The sequence below is a fragment of the Castanea sativa genome, chromosome 4, assembly GCF_040712315.1.
Source record: "Castanea sativa cultivar Marrone di Chiusa Pesio chromosome 4, ASM4071231v1".
Lineage (NCBI taxonomy): Eukaryota > Viridiplantae > Streptophyta > Magnoliopsida > Fagales > Fagaceae > Castanea > Castanea sativa.
The window spans coordinates 46,343,459-46,361,541 of NC_134016.1; the positions used below are offsets into that span (position 1 = coordinate 46,343,459).

At 33.0% G+C, this 18,083-nt stretch overlaps 1 protein-coding gene across 1 annotated transcript; it reads left to right on the forward strand.

Annotated features, from left to right (window-relative positions):
- The first annotated feature begins 522 nt into the window (after positions 1-522).
- On the forward strand, positions 523-6,353 carry LOC142632118 (26S proteasome non-ATPase regulatory subunit 6 homolog). The gene is made up of 8 exons (XM_075806535.1): positions 523-843; positions 965-1,079; positions 4,334-4,424; positions 4,530-4,675; positions 4,780-4,999; positions 5,162-5,270; positions 5,510-5,678; positions 5,983-6,353. Exons 1-8 carry the CDS (start codon positions 708-710, stop codon positions 6,155-6,157), a joined length of 1,161 nt encoding a protein of 386 aa, XP_075662650.1. The 5' UTR covers positions 523-707; the 3' UTR covers positions 6,158-6,353.
- Positions 6,354-18,083: the final 11,730 nt, after the last annotated feature.

An 18,083-nucleotide genomic window follows, 5' to 3' on the forward strand; every position in this document is an offset into this window, starting at 1 on the left:
GGTGTAGGGAAAGTTTAGGACGATAAAAACTTGTCTTGTCTCATCCTCCCTTAGGGTTCGAGGCAAGGAAAACTCATGCAAGGTAAAGCAAGATAGGAATGGCCGAACGCAACAAGAAATTTTTGCCATCCATCATTTTTTTTCCCTTATTAAAATAATAATACTAGAAGTATAATATTTTTTACAACTACGAACATGATAAATTTGTAATTGGAACGATATTACTTGAACTAGGATACATTATTATATTATTAATATCACTTTTATTACGTATCAATCACAAATAGAATATTAAATCTTAAATAAATAAATAAATTTATTTAATTTAAATTTAAATGGATTCTAACTTCTAAGTAATTGGTTGATATATATATTTTTTGAAAATTTACGATTTCAGTTGAATTTTAACTTTTAAGTAATTATTTAACTTTTAAATAATTATTACCTAAAATAAAATATTATTTTGTAAATTTTGCCTAAAGTAATTATACTTATAACACTACACGAATAGGTTGTGTGTTTATTCAAACTTCATAGGACAGTACCTCCTTGCTCAAGGCACTATAAATATATAAATAATAAACAAAACACTAAAAATACTAATCTCCTAGCTCAAGCAAACTGCAAAGCACAACACAACACACACAGTTTCAGATTCAGATAAATCAAACTCAGCCGAGTGAGCTACCACCGAGTCACGAGTCACCATGGACAGCCAAGAAGGAACTCAGCAGCCACACCTCGTGCTCGCCAACAAGCTCTTCCTCCTCAGGCACCCTCACGTTCAGGACATCGAGAAGGTCCGCCTCAAAGACGAGGTCTTCTCCGCCGTCAAATCCGACGGTAAACTCCTCCTCCTCCTCCTCCTCCGCCGATTTCACCACCACCGAGTTATGCATTCCTCCGATTCACTCAACTCACAATGCTTTGTTTTTTTTTTTTTTTGTGTGTATTTTGTGTGTAGATATGGCTCCGTTGTACGAAACCCTAGCTACCGATTCGGTGTTGGAGAGAGATCAGGGGCTTCTGGACTCGATGCGTGCTAAGATCGACGAAGAGATTAAGAAGCTTGACGAAAAGTGAGCTTTTTTTTTTAAATTTAATTTTAGATTTTGGTTTTATTGAATTTCGACGTAATTTGCTTTTTTGGTGAGAGAATTAGGGAATGGAAAATAAAATTTTGATTTTTTTTTTTGGGCTATTAATGATAAAAATTCGACCTTGACGAAAATTGAGCTTGTGTTTGATTTAATTTAATTTTAGATTCTGTTTATTTTGAATTTCAATTTAATTTGCTTTTTTGGTGAGAGAACTAGGGAAAGGAAAATAAAATTTTGAATTTTTTGTGGCACTTAGTGATAAAAATTCAACCTTGACGTAGTGAAAACTGTTGCATTAGGGTTGGTTTTGGTGTTTTATTAATATAATAGTATTTTCATGGATCTGAAATTGTATGTAAGAGATTTAAGTTTCTCTTGTTCTCGCGCAATTTTCTCAGCAACCAAACACGGTTTTGTTCACATTTAGTGGTTAGTAGTTAGTACCATTATCTTATGGATAAAACTTGGATACGGTTGTTTAGATGCAGTTCATTAGGTTTCTCAATCAAATTTAAATGCATAGCTGCGTTGAATTTAATTTTCATCAGAAAAGATAACAATGTGCTTGAATTTAATTGGAGAAATTAATGTACAATTTAAGTTTTACCCTTATCTTAAATTTTTTTAGTTATTTGATAAGTGTTGATGCTACCTTTTTCTTTTTCCTTAAATTCCTGTATGTTACTGCTAGATGATAATAAGGGGTATGGTGGAATGGGAGAGGGCTTAGTTTTTATGTTGAAGTTTAGGGAATTGGTGTTTGATAGTCAGATTCTTAGCTGTGTCTTCCAATTCTATTGGTTGGTGGGGTTTAGGTCCTAGGAAAAAGTAGTGGAATGTTCATTCAAAGGAGATATTAGCAGGTGGTTAGACTTATGATAGTTACTTGATGACTTAGTTGCAATATTCTAAAGGCTGGATTATTTCAAATGTGTTTACATTTGTGCAAAGGTTAAGGGGATTTAGAAGCTATAGAAATTAGAATCTCATGCCAAGCTGAAGTCTTCAAGACCCTTAAATAATTGGAGCTGCGAAATCTTGTGTCAAATGTTTAAGGGGATTTAGAAGCCTTTAAACAAATCTTTGGGGCATATTTTGGAGGTGGAGGGATGGAAGTTGGGGTTTCCAGACTAAAAAAGTCATAATTAAATTTTTTTACTAAATGCATTGTATTTGGGCCGGGCTTTCTCAAACAAATTGTTATTGAGTTGGGTTGGGTTTCAGTGTAACCTCCCAGTTCTGAGATGCATGATAGGGACAAGATTGAAAGCCTTAATATGAAAGAGGAAGATTATTATTATTTTTTATTTAAAAAGTCTTCCAAGTAGTTTAAGTGATGGATTCTTCTCTCTTGCTCAAACTAGTCTTGTCACCGTCATGCTTTCTTTAATCTTCTGCAACTTTAATGCACTTGCATAGACTTTTAGCCTCTTTTTTTTATTTTTGGGGGGGGGGGTGTTGGAGAATTGGGTTTTTTAGATTAGAAAAGCTATGGTTGATTTTTTTACTAATTGCATTGTATTCAGGCTGAGCTTTTTCAACCTAATTGTAATTGGTATGGCTTGGGTTGGGGTTTCTAGTATTGAGGTGCATTTATTTTGGTTGGAACTAGTTTTTATATGCATTTATTTTCGCTGGAACTAGTTTTTAGATGCATGACAGTGACAAGATTTATGCCTTAACGTGAAAGGAGGGGGGGGGGGGGGTTGTGGAATGCATATTTTTTGAGTAGTTTCAGCAATGGATTCCTCTTTCTATTGCTCAAACCAACCATATCACTATGATGCTTTCTTTATAATCTTCTGCAAATTTAGTGCACTCACAAGATTTTGGCATCATAATTGTGCTTGAGTTAGACTTCTACGATTACAAGCTTGATGAGCAGAACATATGCTTGTGTGCATGAATACACTCATTTTCTGCATCTTCTGAGTAGTTTAAGTGCTGGATTCTGCTCAAAACATTCCCCACAGTTGTGTGCTTTCTTTAATCCTCTACAATGGACTCACAATTGTGCTCCCTTGTGTCTTCAAATGTTTTTATGACACACATGCTTGTGCAGATGAATGCTCTTTGTTTTTTCAAAAATGATTTCCTTATTGGCTATTGAGTTGAATGTCATGGAGTTGACTTTGATAGAATATTAATGGAATGAAGAAGTATGGTATAATGAACAAACAATATGTAAGGATATGGACTGTAATAATTGGTAGTGAACTAAAACTTGTGAAATGGTTTTTTTTTCCCTTTTAGATAATAAGATTTTATTGAGAAAGATGAGATACTTTAAGCACGCAACTGTTTTCACTAAACATTCCTAAAATATTGTGACACCTATCATCACTTCATCAATGTGAAGAGAGTGAATTACTGAATTAAAAAAAAAAAAAAAACCTAAAATAGAATTTAAATTTTGAACTTCTAGTGCCTATGATTCAGGACCACTTGAAGAACCCTCTTAGGAGGCTAGATTTCAGCTCCAGAATAGTAGAATGCTTGTCATTGTGTATTCTCATGTACATGAGATAGTTCCTTTTTTTAATTAAATCCCATTATTTATATATAAAAGATTCCTTGTCATTAAAAGTTTGGTTGTTCTCTCCTTCCATGTAGCCCAACTTAAACAAGGTGGGCGGCATTCCATGCAAAAGAGCTTCTATGTTTACACAATTTATTTTTACATGACAAGTTAAAATTTTAGCCCCTCAGCTCAGTGTTTTCAATGTTTTTTTCTTTTTTGTTAGTTTGTCTGCTACATTTTCTTTTTGAAGGAGAGCACAAGTGCACAACTGTCTCCTTATTTTAGTGCATTAATCTTTTGCAACAAGACTGTATTATGGTCTAAAGTTTGTGTTTAAATTAGGTTGAGTTGAATCAGGTTTGGTCTGAACCTTAGATCATCTTGCTGGATGCTTTTACTTGTGTCAACTCATCTAAATTCTGATTGCTGTGTGTCAATTTTTTTAATAAAAAAATCTATGTTAATAAGGTTGAATTCCTTAATCCTTATCTACCACGTGTCCTAGATAATAGATTGTTCTGTAAAAACAGCTTGCTGTAAATCTTGTGGATGAAAGAGGGTGTTTACTTAAAATTATGTCAAATAATAGGAATCACTTGGTATATTGTTTGATGGAACCATGAGTATCTATTAGGATTCAAAGTATTATGATCACCAATTGATCCTTATTTTTTTTCACTTAAGCAATTCTATCTGGTTGTACTTTATTCAGGATTGCTGATGCTGAGCTAAACTTGGGTGAAACTGAAGTTCGAGAAGCCCATTTGGCAAAAGCCTTGTATTTTATTCAAATTGGTGACAAGGTACATAATTTTCATATCTTATTGCTATTGAAAGTATTGTGACCATTGTCTGCTTACAGTGGAATTTGACATCTAACTCCCCCTCCTGACCTACCATGAACCCAGGAGAAAGCATTGGAACAACTCAAGGTGACAGAAAGCAAAACAGTTGCAGTTGGGCAAAAGATGGACTTGGTGTTCCATACACTACAGCTTGGATTTTTCTACATGGATTTTGATCTAATTTCCAAAAGCATTGATAAAGCAAAAAGGTAAGCAATGCCATGAAATTCCCAACAACATTCTGTGCTTCTGTCTTTTTGAAAGTTGGCCCACATGAGTCATTGAATTATAACTGTTTGTACAATGATTCCAGCTTGTTTGAAGAGGGAGGAGATTGGGAAAGGAAGAATCGTTTGAAGGTGTATGAAGGCCTGTACTGCATGTCCACTCGAAACTTCAAGAAGGCAGCCAGTCTATTTTTGGATTCTATATCAACCTTCACAACTTATGAACTTTTCCCTTATGACACCTTCATATTTTACACTGTCCTTACAAGCATTATAACCTTGGATAGAGTTTCCCTGAAGCAGAAGGTATTCAGGTTTTCCCCACTGGATGGTTTAAATTTATCCAACTTATGTAATATATATATATATATATATATATATATATATATATATATATATATATATATATATTTTGAGCAAGTTCTCTGATATTATTTTACTAACTAATTCTGGTTGAAATTTGTTTAGGTTGTTGATGCTCCAGAGATATTGACAATTATTGAAAAAATCCCATATCTTTCAGAGTTTTTGAACTCCTTGTACGAGTGTCAATATAAATCATTTTTTGTGGCTTTTGGTAAGTTGAGATCTAATATAGCCCATAATCTTAAACATAACAATAAAATGTTAAAAGAAATATGTTCTTTTGGTTCCTCTGCATGGTCTGATTTCTTGCAACACTCTGAGCTTCTTGGTGTTTGCTTATGTGATATGGTATACCTATAAGAGCTAGTGCTACCGGTACCAATTAATTTATTTATAACTTGTTCAATTCTATATATAACTTGTATATTCTATTGCATTTTTCATTTTCAGCTGGCCTTACGGAGCAAATAAAATTGGACCGCTATTTGCATCCACACTTTCGTTACTATATGAGGGAGGTCAGAACTGTGGTTTATTCCCAGTTTTTGGAATCCTATAAAAGTGTTACAATTGAAGCAATGGCTAAGGCATTTGGAGTTACAGTGGAGTTTATTGATTTGTAAGTACATAAATTTATTGATGCTCTATTTTAGATTCTATCTAGCAGTATGTTTGTGCCATACACACATTGAATAAAAATTATATGTAAATTGAAAATAAATTTCACTAATATCAGTGAAATTGAATAATAAAATGAATAAGCAAAAAATATTTTTCGACAGGATTTGAGATTTTCTTGTCCAATGCATTTTTCGTGTTCGTTATGTATAGTATATTTTTAATAGGGTTTGAGATTTTCTTTTGAGACGGTGGTGTGTTTAATTGTGTTTTTAATCCACCTTTTCGCTATTTCTCTATTACAGGGAGCTCTCGCGTTTTATTGCTGCAGGGAAGCTTCATTGCAAGATTGATAAAGTTGCAGGCGTTCTTGAGACTAATCGTCCAGATGCAAAGAATGCTCTTTACCAAGCAACTATCAAGCAAGGAGACTTCCTATTAAACCGGATCCAGAAGCTATCTCGTGTGATTGATCTGTGAAGTATTATTTGATTTTCATTTTGAAAATGATGCCAAAATTTGCACATTTCAGAGGAACACAGAGCATAAGGAAGTTCTGTTGGATGCCTTTTATTCGTGAATCTGATATTAACTTATCTGTAACTATTTGTTTTCCAAACTTACCAAGCATTGAACATACTGATTCAGAATTCAATTCAGTTTTCAGTTTTCTTGAGTTTATGACTGCTTGCTTAGGTTATAAGATGTCACACAACATGTCTCTGTGGCCCTCCAAACAAATTAAAAATCGTTTACTGTTATTTATGATGGATAAGTGTGCGTGTAGATTTTAGGTTTATTGGTGGAAATTCTGGATTTAGTTTTGGTAAAACTTAGGTACCGTTTCTTATTTGATTTACCCAATAAGTTAGGTTTCCTTAGGTTCCTGATTAAAATACACATGGCTGCATCAGTCATCAAAGCAGTATGATGTTATTTTTAAAGAATAATGGTAGATGGGAAATGAAGTGATCCTACCATAATGGTCCAGAAGGTCTTGTTATTACTTATTAGTAGATTACAGAATTCATAATCAACCAACTAGCACAGACACTCATAGAAGAGAGCTGATTAATTCAGTGGCAGCCACCTCCTCCTGGAGCTGTCAAAATAAATTTTGATGGAGCTGTATTTGAATCTCTTAAAGCTATTGGTATCGGTGTAATCATTTGTGATCAAGCCGGTAAAGTCGGTAGCAGCTGTTAGTCAAAAAGATCACATGTTTGGCGATGCAGAAGAGCTATAGGTTTAGCAGAGAATATGGGCATTGCAAGATTAATACTTGAAGGTGACTCCATTGGACCATTAATGTGATAAGAGCTATTCACAGGATTGGTTCATCTAGTGGAGGAGATACAAACCAAGCTCATGAACTTCGAATGTTGGGAGGCCAAATACGAAGCTAGGGAGGTTAATCAAGCTGCAGATAAACTAGCAAAAGATAGAAATGTGTATGAGAATGAGACTGTATCTGTGTAGGCTCAGTCCCAGTATCAATCGCAAACCTGCTTTATAGCAAATGATTGAAGCAGGGATTTGCATCAGTGAAAAAATTGTTTTTTTCCCTTGGGGGTTCCCAAAAAAAAAAAAAAATAGGGCTCATAAGTCATAAATATTTTCTGACAGATCCTTTTGTAATTCTGACTGGTAGCTCTTATACCCTAGGGGGTCGAATTAAGCTTTCCCATTGTAAACCCAATTAGTTGCATTAAGCTTAGCTGAAATTCAAAACCTTACATCAGTGGAAAAACACCGCAACCCAAAATATTTAGGCCTGTTTGGTAATGTTGTTGTTTCACGTTGCTTGAACAACAGTTTTCATTATTTAAACAATAAAACATGTATTTCCACAACACTTAAATAACGATACTAAAACAACATTGTGTTTTATATTTTTTTTGTTGTAACAAAATTTACAAAATGGAAATCAATCACATGCTACACCATTTATTTATTTGTTATATTAATTATTTTGAGCATAATGAAATTTTAATATAATTTTTCTAAGATTTATATGTGAAACAATTAGTTTTTTTACGTGAAAAACAATTGATTTGAAATATGACATTTTTACTCAAATTTAGTTGTTTTTTGCAACAATTAAAACTATGTCCGACAAAAAGGGGAAAAAAAAATTTAGTAACACAATCAAGAATGTAAAAAAAATAATTGAAGGATATATGCATTTTTTAGTAGGCATGAAACATGCTTATATATATGAGCTACTATATCATGTAACTTTCAATTTATAAACACATATATATAGTATGATCAAATCACTAATCTACTCTTAGTGTATTTCTATTTTGTCTATATATAAAATAATTAAAGAATACAATTTTTTACAATGAAATTTATTGAAATATCTTTTTTATACATTGGGGTGAGGATCTGAGTCTTGAATGTTTCTATTGAAAATTGAGGTGTCAAATTATAATATTTTTAATATAACTTATTGAAATATTAGAGAAAACTAAAGATAAGTTGCACCACGCACAGAAATTCAACTAGATCAATAAGAAAGAGAATCAACACACCTCCCCCCAACAAATCATCGAAGAAAACTCTCGCCCAGTACCAAACAAAATCCCAAGACCTTTGTTGTTTGTGCGTAGGAGTAGTAGAAGAAGTGGATGGGAGTGTAATGGTTTTAGGGATTAGGTATGAAAGGAGGTTTAAGGGTTAGGTAGTTCAGTCTTTATTCTTATTCTTATTTCTTTTCATGGCATAGGGCTAAGGTTTTTGAGTGGGCTTTTTTGTCTTTTTCCCTAACGAAGATGAAGTCCGAGCTCTGGAAGTACTCGTGTGGAAGTACAACTACAGGGGTCGTGTTAAGGTGACTCAGGGACTCTCAAAGAACGAGCAAAGGAATCTTAAGGAGCTGAAGAAGAAAAAAAGTATTAGGATTTAGAGGGTAGAAGAAAAAAGGTTTAGGATTTAGTGTAGAAAAAGAAGAAAAAGAAGGTTTAGGTCTCTGTTGTATAGGGCTTTGGTATAAGGTGTGGGATATTTTGTTTTGTTTTTGTTTTTGTTTTTTTTTTCTTCTATAATCTCGAATTGGGGCTTTTTTTTTGTGGGTCTTTTGTCGTCGTTCTCTATGGAGCCATGTATTCAAGATTGAGGATGAAATGAAATATCTTTTGCGTTTACTTTATGTTAATTCTTGTTGTTGTTCTTTAATTTATGTTCTTGTTTGTGTTTAATCAATCTCTCTTGGTCAAGTCAATGGCATTACCTACCAAAACTCTCTTAATCTTGCAGTTTTTATTTCCTAGGGTTTTCGTTTACTTTTTTATAATAATTTTTTTTATTCAAGAATCATATTCTGATCTGGATAGTTTTGGTTTTTTACTGCATGCAACTACGAGTTTATTTATTTATTATGGGCTTATTTATTTATTTATCATTACTTTTCTTGGTAAAATTTCAATACCTTACATGAAATAGTGGTTACTTGAACCAAGTTGTTTGTTCATATTTGTTTCTTTATAAACAATCCAAATTTGAGCCTTAGTTTTAAGATTGTTTAATAAATGAGCAGAGCAAGCAAAAAATAAAAAATAAAAACAAAAGTATATAATAAACAAATAAATTGTTCATGAACATGCTCCAAAATATTAGGGCACGATTAAAAAACAAATTGAGCCTAAGCTCATTTATGGGCATCGTAATAACCTTGATACAATTAGCTTGAGAAATAAACTCATATATTACTATTACTAAGACTTCAATTAATTTTGTGTGTGTGTATTTTTATCATGTGAATTAGTTTTTAGATGCCTTCTTTGTGTTATTATGATTCATCTAATCAGTTTTCCTATTTTAGGTTTTAGATTTGTAGATTTGATACGCATAATAACTTGATATCTTATGCCTTTAATTACAATCAGTCCACACAATTTGAAGAGCCAATTCAACATGCGATATATGACAGTATCTATCATATTAGATTACCATCCTCCAATTTGATCAAACAGAAACAGTAGAATGCATGCAGGATATCATTTCACCAAAAACCCAAAACATCCCACACATTGCATTTTCCCACAACATGATTAAACAAATGGTAGAAACAGCTTTTCTCTAGTTGGAAGCCTTAATCTTATGCAATTATTTTGCCATTTGTCATTCTTATTTGAATAATTTGGAATATGCATTCTTTGGACTAATGGCATCAAGTATGCCTTGTTGTAGAATGGAAATTACCAATACAAAATAAGTGAATGAAGGAGTAGCTATAGGGCTTGGCTTCTCTTTTCAACAAAACTATCTTCACAAGCCTTTACATCAGAGGATCCTTGTCTAGAGGAACATGTTAAACTTAGCACATAACCACAAAATTTAGGCTGGAGAACCTACTCAGGCTCAAAAAATATATAGCAGTGCATGCTAGCTAGCATCACCATAAAAATTATTACATAGAACACACTAAATGATTTCCCAAAATTTCACTTTTAAATTGTAAGGTTTAAAAAATATAGGTAGTGCTTCTTGCTTAATTGATTGATACACATGCTTGATTGATCAGATTGTGTCTTGTTGAGTTGAAATTGTCACATAAAATTAATTATGTCCATCTCTATTTCATCTAGAAATGTATTTAGGCTTAAATTTTATATATGAGGTAAGGAGTGATGTAGGCATATGAATGTGGAGTTCAGTTGAAATGGGATAATGATTTCTCACAATTGTATGTTAAGTAAGCTCCAAACAATGCAGGCACACTCCCATATGGTTGTATTAAACTGATAAATAAATTACTCATTTTGTTCAATCTTTAGCAATAAATATATAATGGCAGATTATAGAAATAAATATATAATGGCACCAATCACCAAAAAAAAGAAAAAAAAATGCTACTGTTAATGTATGGATCAAATATCAAAGGAAACAAGATCGAAATTCTCTTTGTGTTGTGAGATATTATTTGTTTGAAATAGTTGAACCTCATGTTATTATTATGGACATTTTACATTGATGATTGCGATAATATTAGATAACTTTATATTTGATTCGTGAATGTGGAAGTGCATAATTAAAGCAATGGTAACATAGCAGCCCATGCAGATAGCAACTTCAAGCTCTCATTAAGACATTAAGGGTGAGTTTGGTTCAGCTTTTTTAAAAACTGGAGTTTTTAAAAAGTGCAGTATGAAAAAATGTTTTTTGAAAAAGCTGAATGTTTGATAAAAGCTGTTAAAAAGTACTTTTTGAAAAAGCTGAATATTTGACTAGCACTTATAAAAGTGGTGGATTGAGTGGTAAATTACCAAAAAGGACAATATAAATATAAAGGAGTTTGTTTCATACTTAAATCTAGGGATGTCCATGGGTAGGGTATGGGTATACCCAATCCATACCCTACCCGAAAAGTTTACCCATAGATACCTGAATATTAATAGCCATTAGTATTCATACCTCAATCTTACCCGAATTTATTATTTATGGATATCCATACCATACTCGAAACCCTTTTTTTTTTTTTTTAATTCAAAACATTTTTTTTTTTTACTGAAAAGATAGAAATATATTAATCAAAAGGAAAAAAAAAAAAAAAACAAACAAAGGAAGCCCGGCCCAGGAGCTTTACAACCAAAGAAAACGCCCAGAGCAAAACCATGGGCCCATACCCTACCACGTTCTTCTCATCTTGCTTTGAATTCTTTCTCTCCTATGCTTTCCTCTCTCTCTCTAGCACCGCCTTCAACACCTTCTTCTGATTTTCAAGCTCGTCTTCCAGGTAGATCTGATCCAGATTCTCCATCTGGAATTTCTCCGTCAACAACACGTTCTCTTTCTTCTCGTTATCAATTTCTAGTTTCAATTTTGTTTCTCTTGCTACCAAAATCTCTTCGGCACGGTCAAAGTCTTTACTCTGATATGCAGTTTGGAGCTTCGAAACCAACTCCGAAATGCTCTAGTTCTTTGGGTTAGTGCAATCACCATTGCCATCCAATGCGAAAGTCGGTACATGCTGTGAACTCATTTTGGGGAAAATGAGAGAGTGATAGTTGAAACGACGCCATGTGCAGGTGAATGGTTTTGAGGAAATGTAAGTGGTTGCTGTTGCTAGGTTTTGTTGTGGAGAAGCAGAAAAGGTGGTAAACGACTGATCATTGATTGAGTGCCAAGTGGTTTGTACTTTGTACACTTCAGTATTTGTTTAGTATTTTTTTTAATATGGGTCGGGTTTAGATAATATCCATACCCTACTCGAACAATTTGGGTAATACCTGTACCCTACCCAATTAAGATATACCCATTAAGAACCGGGTATTACTTGGAATATTTGGATCGGATAGGGTTGGATATCCATTATCCAATGGGTATGGTCAACTCTACTTAAATCAACTACTTCATCATACTTAAATCAATTTTTCTCTTTTTAAAAAAATTATTTTTTCTCACCAATATTAGCTAATAATAACCTACCACTTAAGATTTATTATGAAAGTATTGTGATAAAAATTGATACTGATTTTAATTTTAACGTACTATTAAAATTACTTTTTTCTCTTGCTAAAAAAATTATTTGTTTCTCACCAATATTAGCTAATAATAACCTACCACTTAAGATTTATTGTGAAAATATTGTGATAATTGATATTGATTTTAATTTGAACATACTATTACAATTTTTTTTTTCTCTTTCTAAAAAAATTATTTTTTTCTCACCAATATTAGTTAATAATAACCTATCACTTAAGATTTATTGTGAAAGTATTGTAAAAATATTGTGATAAAAATTGATACTGATTTTAATTTTAACGTACTATTAAAATTATTTTTTTCTCTTTCTTAAAAAAATTATTTTTTTCTCACCAATATTAGCTAATAATAACCTACAACTTAAAATTTATTGTGAAAATATTGTGATAACATTTTCTTCTTCTTCTTTTTTCCTTCTTTTTTCTTCTTTTTTTATCCTCCACACAAGGCATTTCTTTCTTCTTCTTCTTTTTTTTTCCTTTTTTTCCCCATCTTTTTTTCTCCTCCACACACGTACCTTAACTTTTTTTTTTTCCTCTTTTTCCCTTCCACTTCCTCCACACTCCAGAACATTCCACACACAGCTCCCTTTCTTCCTCTTTCTTTTTCTATTTTTTTTCTTCCTTTCTCCCCTTTCTCTTGCCACTTCACCTTTCCTCTCAGAGAGTCAGACTCAATCTCAGTCTCAACTCTCAAAGAGACCAAAAAGCCCACCAACCAAACTATCAGAAATTGTGTGCCTTTTTGTATTGTGTTACTGTGTTTTACACACCTACACGGCTCCACCGTAACATTACAGTGCAACAGCAGTGTCTGCCACCGTTGCTCTGCCTTCACCGTTGCTTGATCTCATTTGCTCTGCCTTCACTGCCGCCTGTCTTCCTTCCCACCGTTGCTTGATCTCTTCCCCACTGCCAACGACATGCGGTAGAAATGGGTCAGATCATTTTTTTTTTTGTTCTGATTTCATTATTAGGTTTCTTTGTAAAATTGTGTTATAAACAAAGGGATAAAATTGAGTTTTTAAGAAAAAATAGTGGGCAATTTGGGGAATTTGTGCAACTTCCAACGGTAATATTGAAACGCGCTTCATCGCTTTTTGGCAAAGGAGCAAGATGCTGCTTTCCCGATTTGAGTTTTTCCTTCACAAATAAAAATGCGAATTTTATGAAAATGCAGCTTTCTAAAAACTTATCAAACACACTTTTTATTTTTTTAGCTTGAAAAAGCGTGTTTCAGCTCGCAAAAGCTGAAACAAACGGGCACTAACCTTCCCTGTATCTATATTAATTATACTAGCTAGTCTATATATATATATATATATAGCTAAAACTGAGAAAAAATCTAATTAAATTCTAAATTGAAGTCTAATTTTATACTGTGTCTCATCTAATTTTTAAATTTATATGTCAAGTGAATTATAAGGTGTAAAAATTGAAGAGTCTAAATTCAATTAGATTCTAGGTTGAAGTTTAATTTTTGTTAGAGGAAAAATCAAATTTTAATTGAAGTTCAATTTTGTACTATGTGCCATCTAATTTTTTTTAATTTTTGTGACAAATGAATTATTTGGTGCAAAAACCAAAGAGTCTAGAATTAATTTGATTCTAAATTATATATATATATATATATATATATATATATATAATTGAGATTGGTTTTTTTTTTTTTTGAATCCAGACAAAACCTTATATTAAGTCAGGCTAGGAAGGTCAGCCTGAAAAACTGGTACAATATCTGGTGGCACCTTATCCATCCAGACGGACATATGAGAGACGTCTTTTGCCTTAGGAGCTAGAGAATGGGCTAACTTATTCCTCTGTCTACGTACAAATGATACATTGAAATTTGAAAAAAAGAGCTGAGAAACAGAATATCATTTATAATGTGACCATGTTGTGCCAAGTTTCTATCTCCACTCTTCAAAGCTTTGAACAGAGACTCGTTGTCACCTTCAAGAACAATATTGTAGAGACCAATCTCTAGTGCAAGTTCCGTCGCTCGTCTCGCTGCTAGCGCTTCTAGCTCGATCACAGTGGCTGATAATGGGATTTGTTGTGTCAGCGAAGCCAGAACGATGCCGTTGCTGTTACGAATGACAACTCCCAGACCCGCCTTATTTTCTTCAACAAATGTAGCCGCATCATAGTTTGCTTTAAAACCTTGGGCTTCTGGAGGAGACCAAACCTTCTGTTGCTGATTCCGGTTTGGCGTGTGGAGCACTGGAGGGGCAAAAACTTCAAATTTTCTTTCTCTCGCATGCTCTGTTATTCGGTCAATGGGCAGAGCAACCTTGCCTAGTCGAAGGTTATTCCGGCGATTCCACAAATTCCTGATGACGATGGAGAACAGCTCCGGATCCTTATTTCCTGCAAAAACAAAGTCTATTACGTCAGTAAAATCGCTGCTGCCCTTGAGTGCTTCGTGGCTCCTAATTGAGATTGGTTTTAAATGTACTCTGTGGAGTTACACACTAGTTTAATTAATTACAACTCTTTTTTTTAATAGTCACTATATACGTGGCAAAGAACTAGACAAAGGTTAATTACAACTTTCCTTAAGGTATTAGCATTACCAGTCCACCGCAGACATAGGGTACTAACCAATTTAGTAATTAGGTTAAACAGTGAGTCTTGAATTTTATGTCTTTTTTCAGGTCATAAGCACGTCTGCATAGTTTATTAGAATCTTGATTATCGGTTGATCCAACCAATTACGTACCATAATAATTAATGAACTTTTATTTATTTCTTTTGAAAACGTAATGATTAATGTATTAGAGATTTAAGATTTCATAAATTTATTTAATAACAAAATATATAATACCAGCAAGATCTCAAAAAATATAAAAATAAAAAAGAATAAGAAGATATAATAGTAACAATATTATATAAAATATAAAAGAGTAAATCACATCTTCCTCCCTTAAGATTTCACAAATAACACCCTCTCTAGCTCCTAAAATATATAAGCGAGATGATACTCTAAAAGCAACAGAGAAGTTTATATATACCTCCTCACCTCATAAAATAATATATTTTTTTTTAAAGATGACTCCTAAAATATATATTTAAAAAATATATATATATATATTACGTATATATTTCAAGAAACATAGCGGTACTTACCATATTTTAAATTATTTTGGTAGAACCGACTTACCTAGTTACCGAAATTCGTATCCTACTGGGTTTATAATCCGAATCCCAGAAGGAATAGTTAAGCTCTAACTATATATTAAGCCCTAGCAGTGCGTTTGTTTTGTCTATCAAAAATCTTAGTTAAGAAAACCAAAGCATTGTCTTCCCTATCAATGCTAATGACTGCAGGTTTTGATCCTTATTTGACTGCTTTTGATTTTAATCCTTTGGATTACCATCTGCACTTTGGAATTGAGTCGTTCAAGTCTGAAGAACCGACCCCGGAAGCCGGAGTTTTGGAACTCCGACTGAGAAGAAGGCATCAAGTTGAAGTTGTTGGGACCGGTAGCAATGGCACAGTAGAATCATTGGGTTTCACTGAAGACACAGTCAGTTTGGATGTCATTGAAGGGTTTAACATTCATTACCATATCTTGAAGTCACCCAAGTCGCTGAAAATAGAAGTTGATCAGATTCTCGACTGTTTGGAGCTTAACCCTTTTCATTGTGACTGCATCAGGCCCTTGATCGTGTCCCATCTTATTGATGCCTCTAAACAATATGGGTTCAACAACTTTGTGGTGGCAGCTAAAGTAGACCTCGTAAGGACTAAAGTGGTTTGTAACGATTCTCTTGCTCGATCGTTTGCTTTTGGATGCGGATTCCAAAAACAAAAGCTGATGATGATTGCAATGAATCTTTTGCTCGTTTACTTTTGGATACGGATTCATAGATTGAAGCCATGTCTCTACCCGTACAGTGTTCTTAGGGTTTTCGTTTTTCTTCTTTGCTCATTTGCTTTTGGATACGGATTCAGAAATTGAAACTGTATTGTGTTTCTAGGGTTTCCGTTCACTTTTTTTATTTAAATTTTAAATTTTTTTCTTCAAGATTCCTATTCTGATATGGATAGTTCTGGTTTGTACTCCTGCTACTATGGGTTTATTTATTAATTATGGGCTTATTATTTATTTATTTATGGTTAGTTTTCTTGGTAAATTTTCAAAAAGAAATAATTGAATTTGGAATCACGGATAAATTGGACATAATTGTTCAAGCATCTTACACAAAATATTGGTTATTTGAACCAAGTTGTTTATAAACCGTTCGAGCTTGGTTTGGTAAAAAGTATGCTCATTTTTGTTTATTATAAACAATTCAAACTTGAGTCTTAATTTTAAGATTATTTAATAAACGAGCTGAGTCCAAACAATAAATTACAAATAAAAAATAAAAGTATATTGTAAATAAAAAATTGTTCAAGAGCATGCTCTAAAATATTAGGGCACAATTTAAAAACAAATTGAGCCTACACTCATTAATTTATAGGCTTTTTAATAACCTTGATTTGATCTGCTTGAGAAATAAACTCATATAGAACTATTTCCAAGACTTTAATTAATTATTTTATGTTTGTATTTTTATCATGTGAGTTTTTAGATGCCTTCTTTGTGCTATTATGATTCATCTAATCAGTTTTCCTATTTTAGGTTTTAGATTTGTGAATTTGATAAGCATAACATGATATTCTGTCTTTAATTACAATCAGCCCACACAACTAGAAGAATCAATTCAACATGCGACATTTGATAGTATATATCATGTTAGATTATTATCCTCCTTTTGATCAAGTAGAAACAGTAGACCACGAAGAAGGGTGGCCTAGTAGTCTTGGCATGAATGCAAGAGTACAACACTGCTTGAGATCCCATGTTCGAACCCCATTAATGGTCGGAACATGGGAGTTCTTTTCTGCAGCTAGTTGAAAGGTATTAGCCTTCTCGTGAGGTTAAAGTGGGTTCTGTTGTCACCCTGGACAGCAGTAGTTATGGTCAACATTTCCTATTGAGTGAGTGCCCCAATGATCATGCCCATGGGAGTCCGTCACAATAGTTGCTCGCACTCACCCATTTAAGTTCATCCAAAAAAAAAAAGAAGAAGAAACAGTAGAATGCATTTCATCGAAACCCCAAAACATAACACACATAACACGCTGCATTAATTTCCCACAACATGATTAAACAAAAGGTAGAAGCAGCTTTTCTCTAGTTGGGAGCCTTAATCTTTTGCACTTATAATTTTGAATTTTGGAAAGCTGATTATAGAAATAAATAAATAGTAGTGCCAAAAAAAAAAATAGTGGCACCAATCACAAAAATGAAAATATTGCTACTGTTAATGTGTTCATCAAATATCATAGGAAACAAGCTAAAATTCTCTTAATGTTGTGAATATTATTTGTTTGAAATAGTTGAACCTCATGTTATTAATATTATCATTGGCATTTTACATTTTACATTTTACATTGATGATTAGGATGATATTATAGATAACCTTATATTTGATTTGTGGATGTGGAAGTACATAATTAAAGCAATGGTAACATAGCATCCCATGCAGATAGCTACTTAAAGGTCTCATTAACCTTCCTTGTTCTTCTATATTTAACCAGTTAGTTTAATTACAAATCTTGATAGTCACTATGAGTCAAAGAACTAGAAAAAGGTTAATTACAACTTTCCTTATGGAATTAGCATTACCAGTCCACCGCAGACATAGGGTACTAAGGATGTTTGCATGTCTGCAAACATAGTTTATTAGAATCTTGATTATCGGTTGATCCAACCAACTACCATAATTATTAATGTATTAGAGATTTAAGATTTCATAAATTTATTTTAATAAAAAAAGATATGACACTAGAAAGATCTCAACAAAAAAAAAAAAACACACACACACACACAAATGAAGAAGATATAATAGTAACAATATTATAT

Excerpts from the sequence above, each read along its gene's own strand:
- LOC142632118 (XM_075806535.1), top strand. The coding sequence starts at position 708 with ATGGACAGCCAAGAAGGAACTCAGCAGCCACACCTCGTGCTCGCCAAC. Across the intron at positions 844-964 it reads CTCCGCCGTCAAATCCGACG|ATATGGCTCCGTTGTACGAA; the intron begins GTAAACTCCTCC and ends TTTTGTGTGTAG. Across the intron at positions 4,676-4,779 it reads AGCATTGATAAAGCAAAAAG|CTTGTTTGAAGAGGGAGGAG; the intron begins GTAAGCAATGCC and ends CAATGATTCCAG.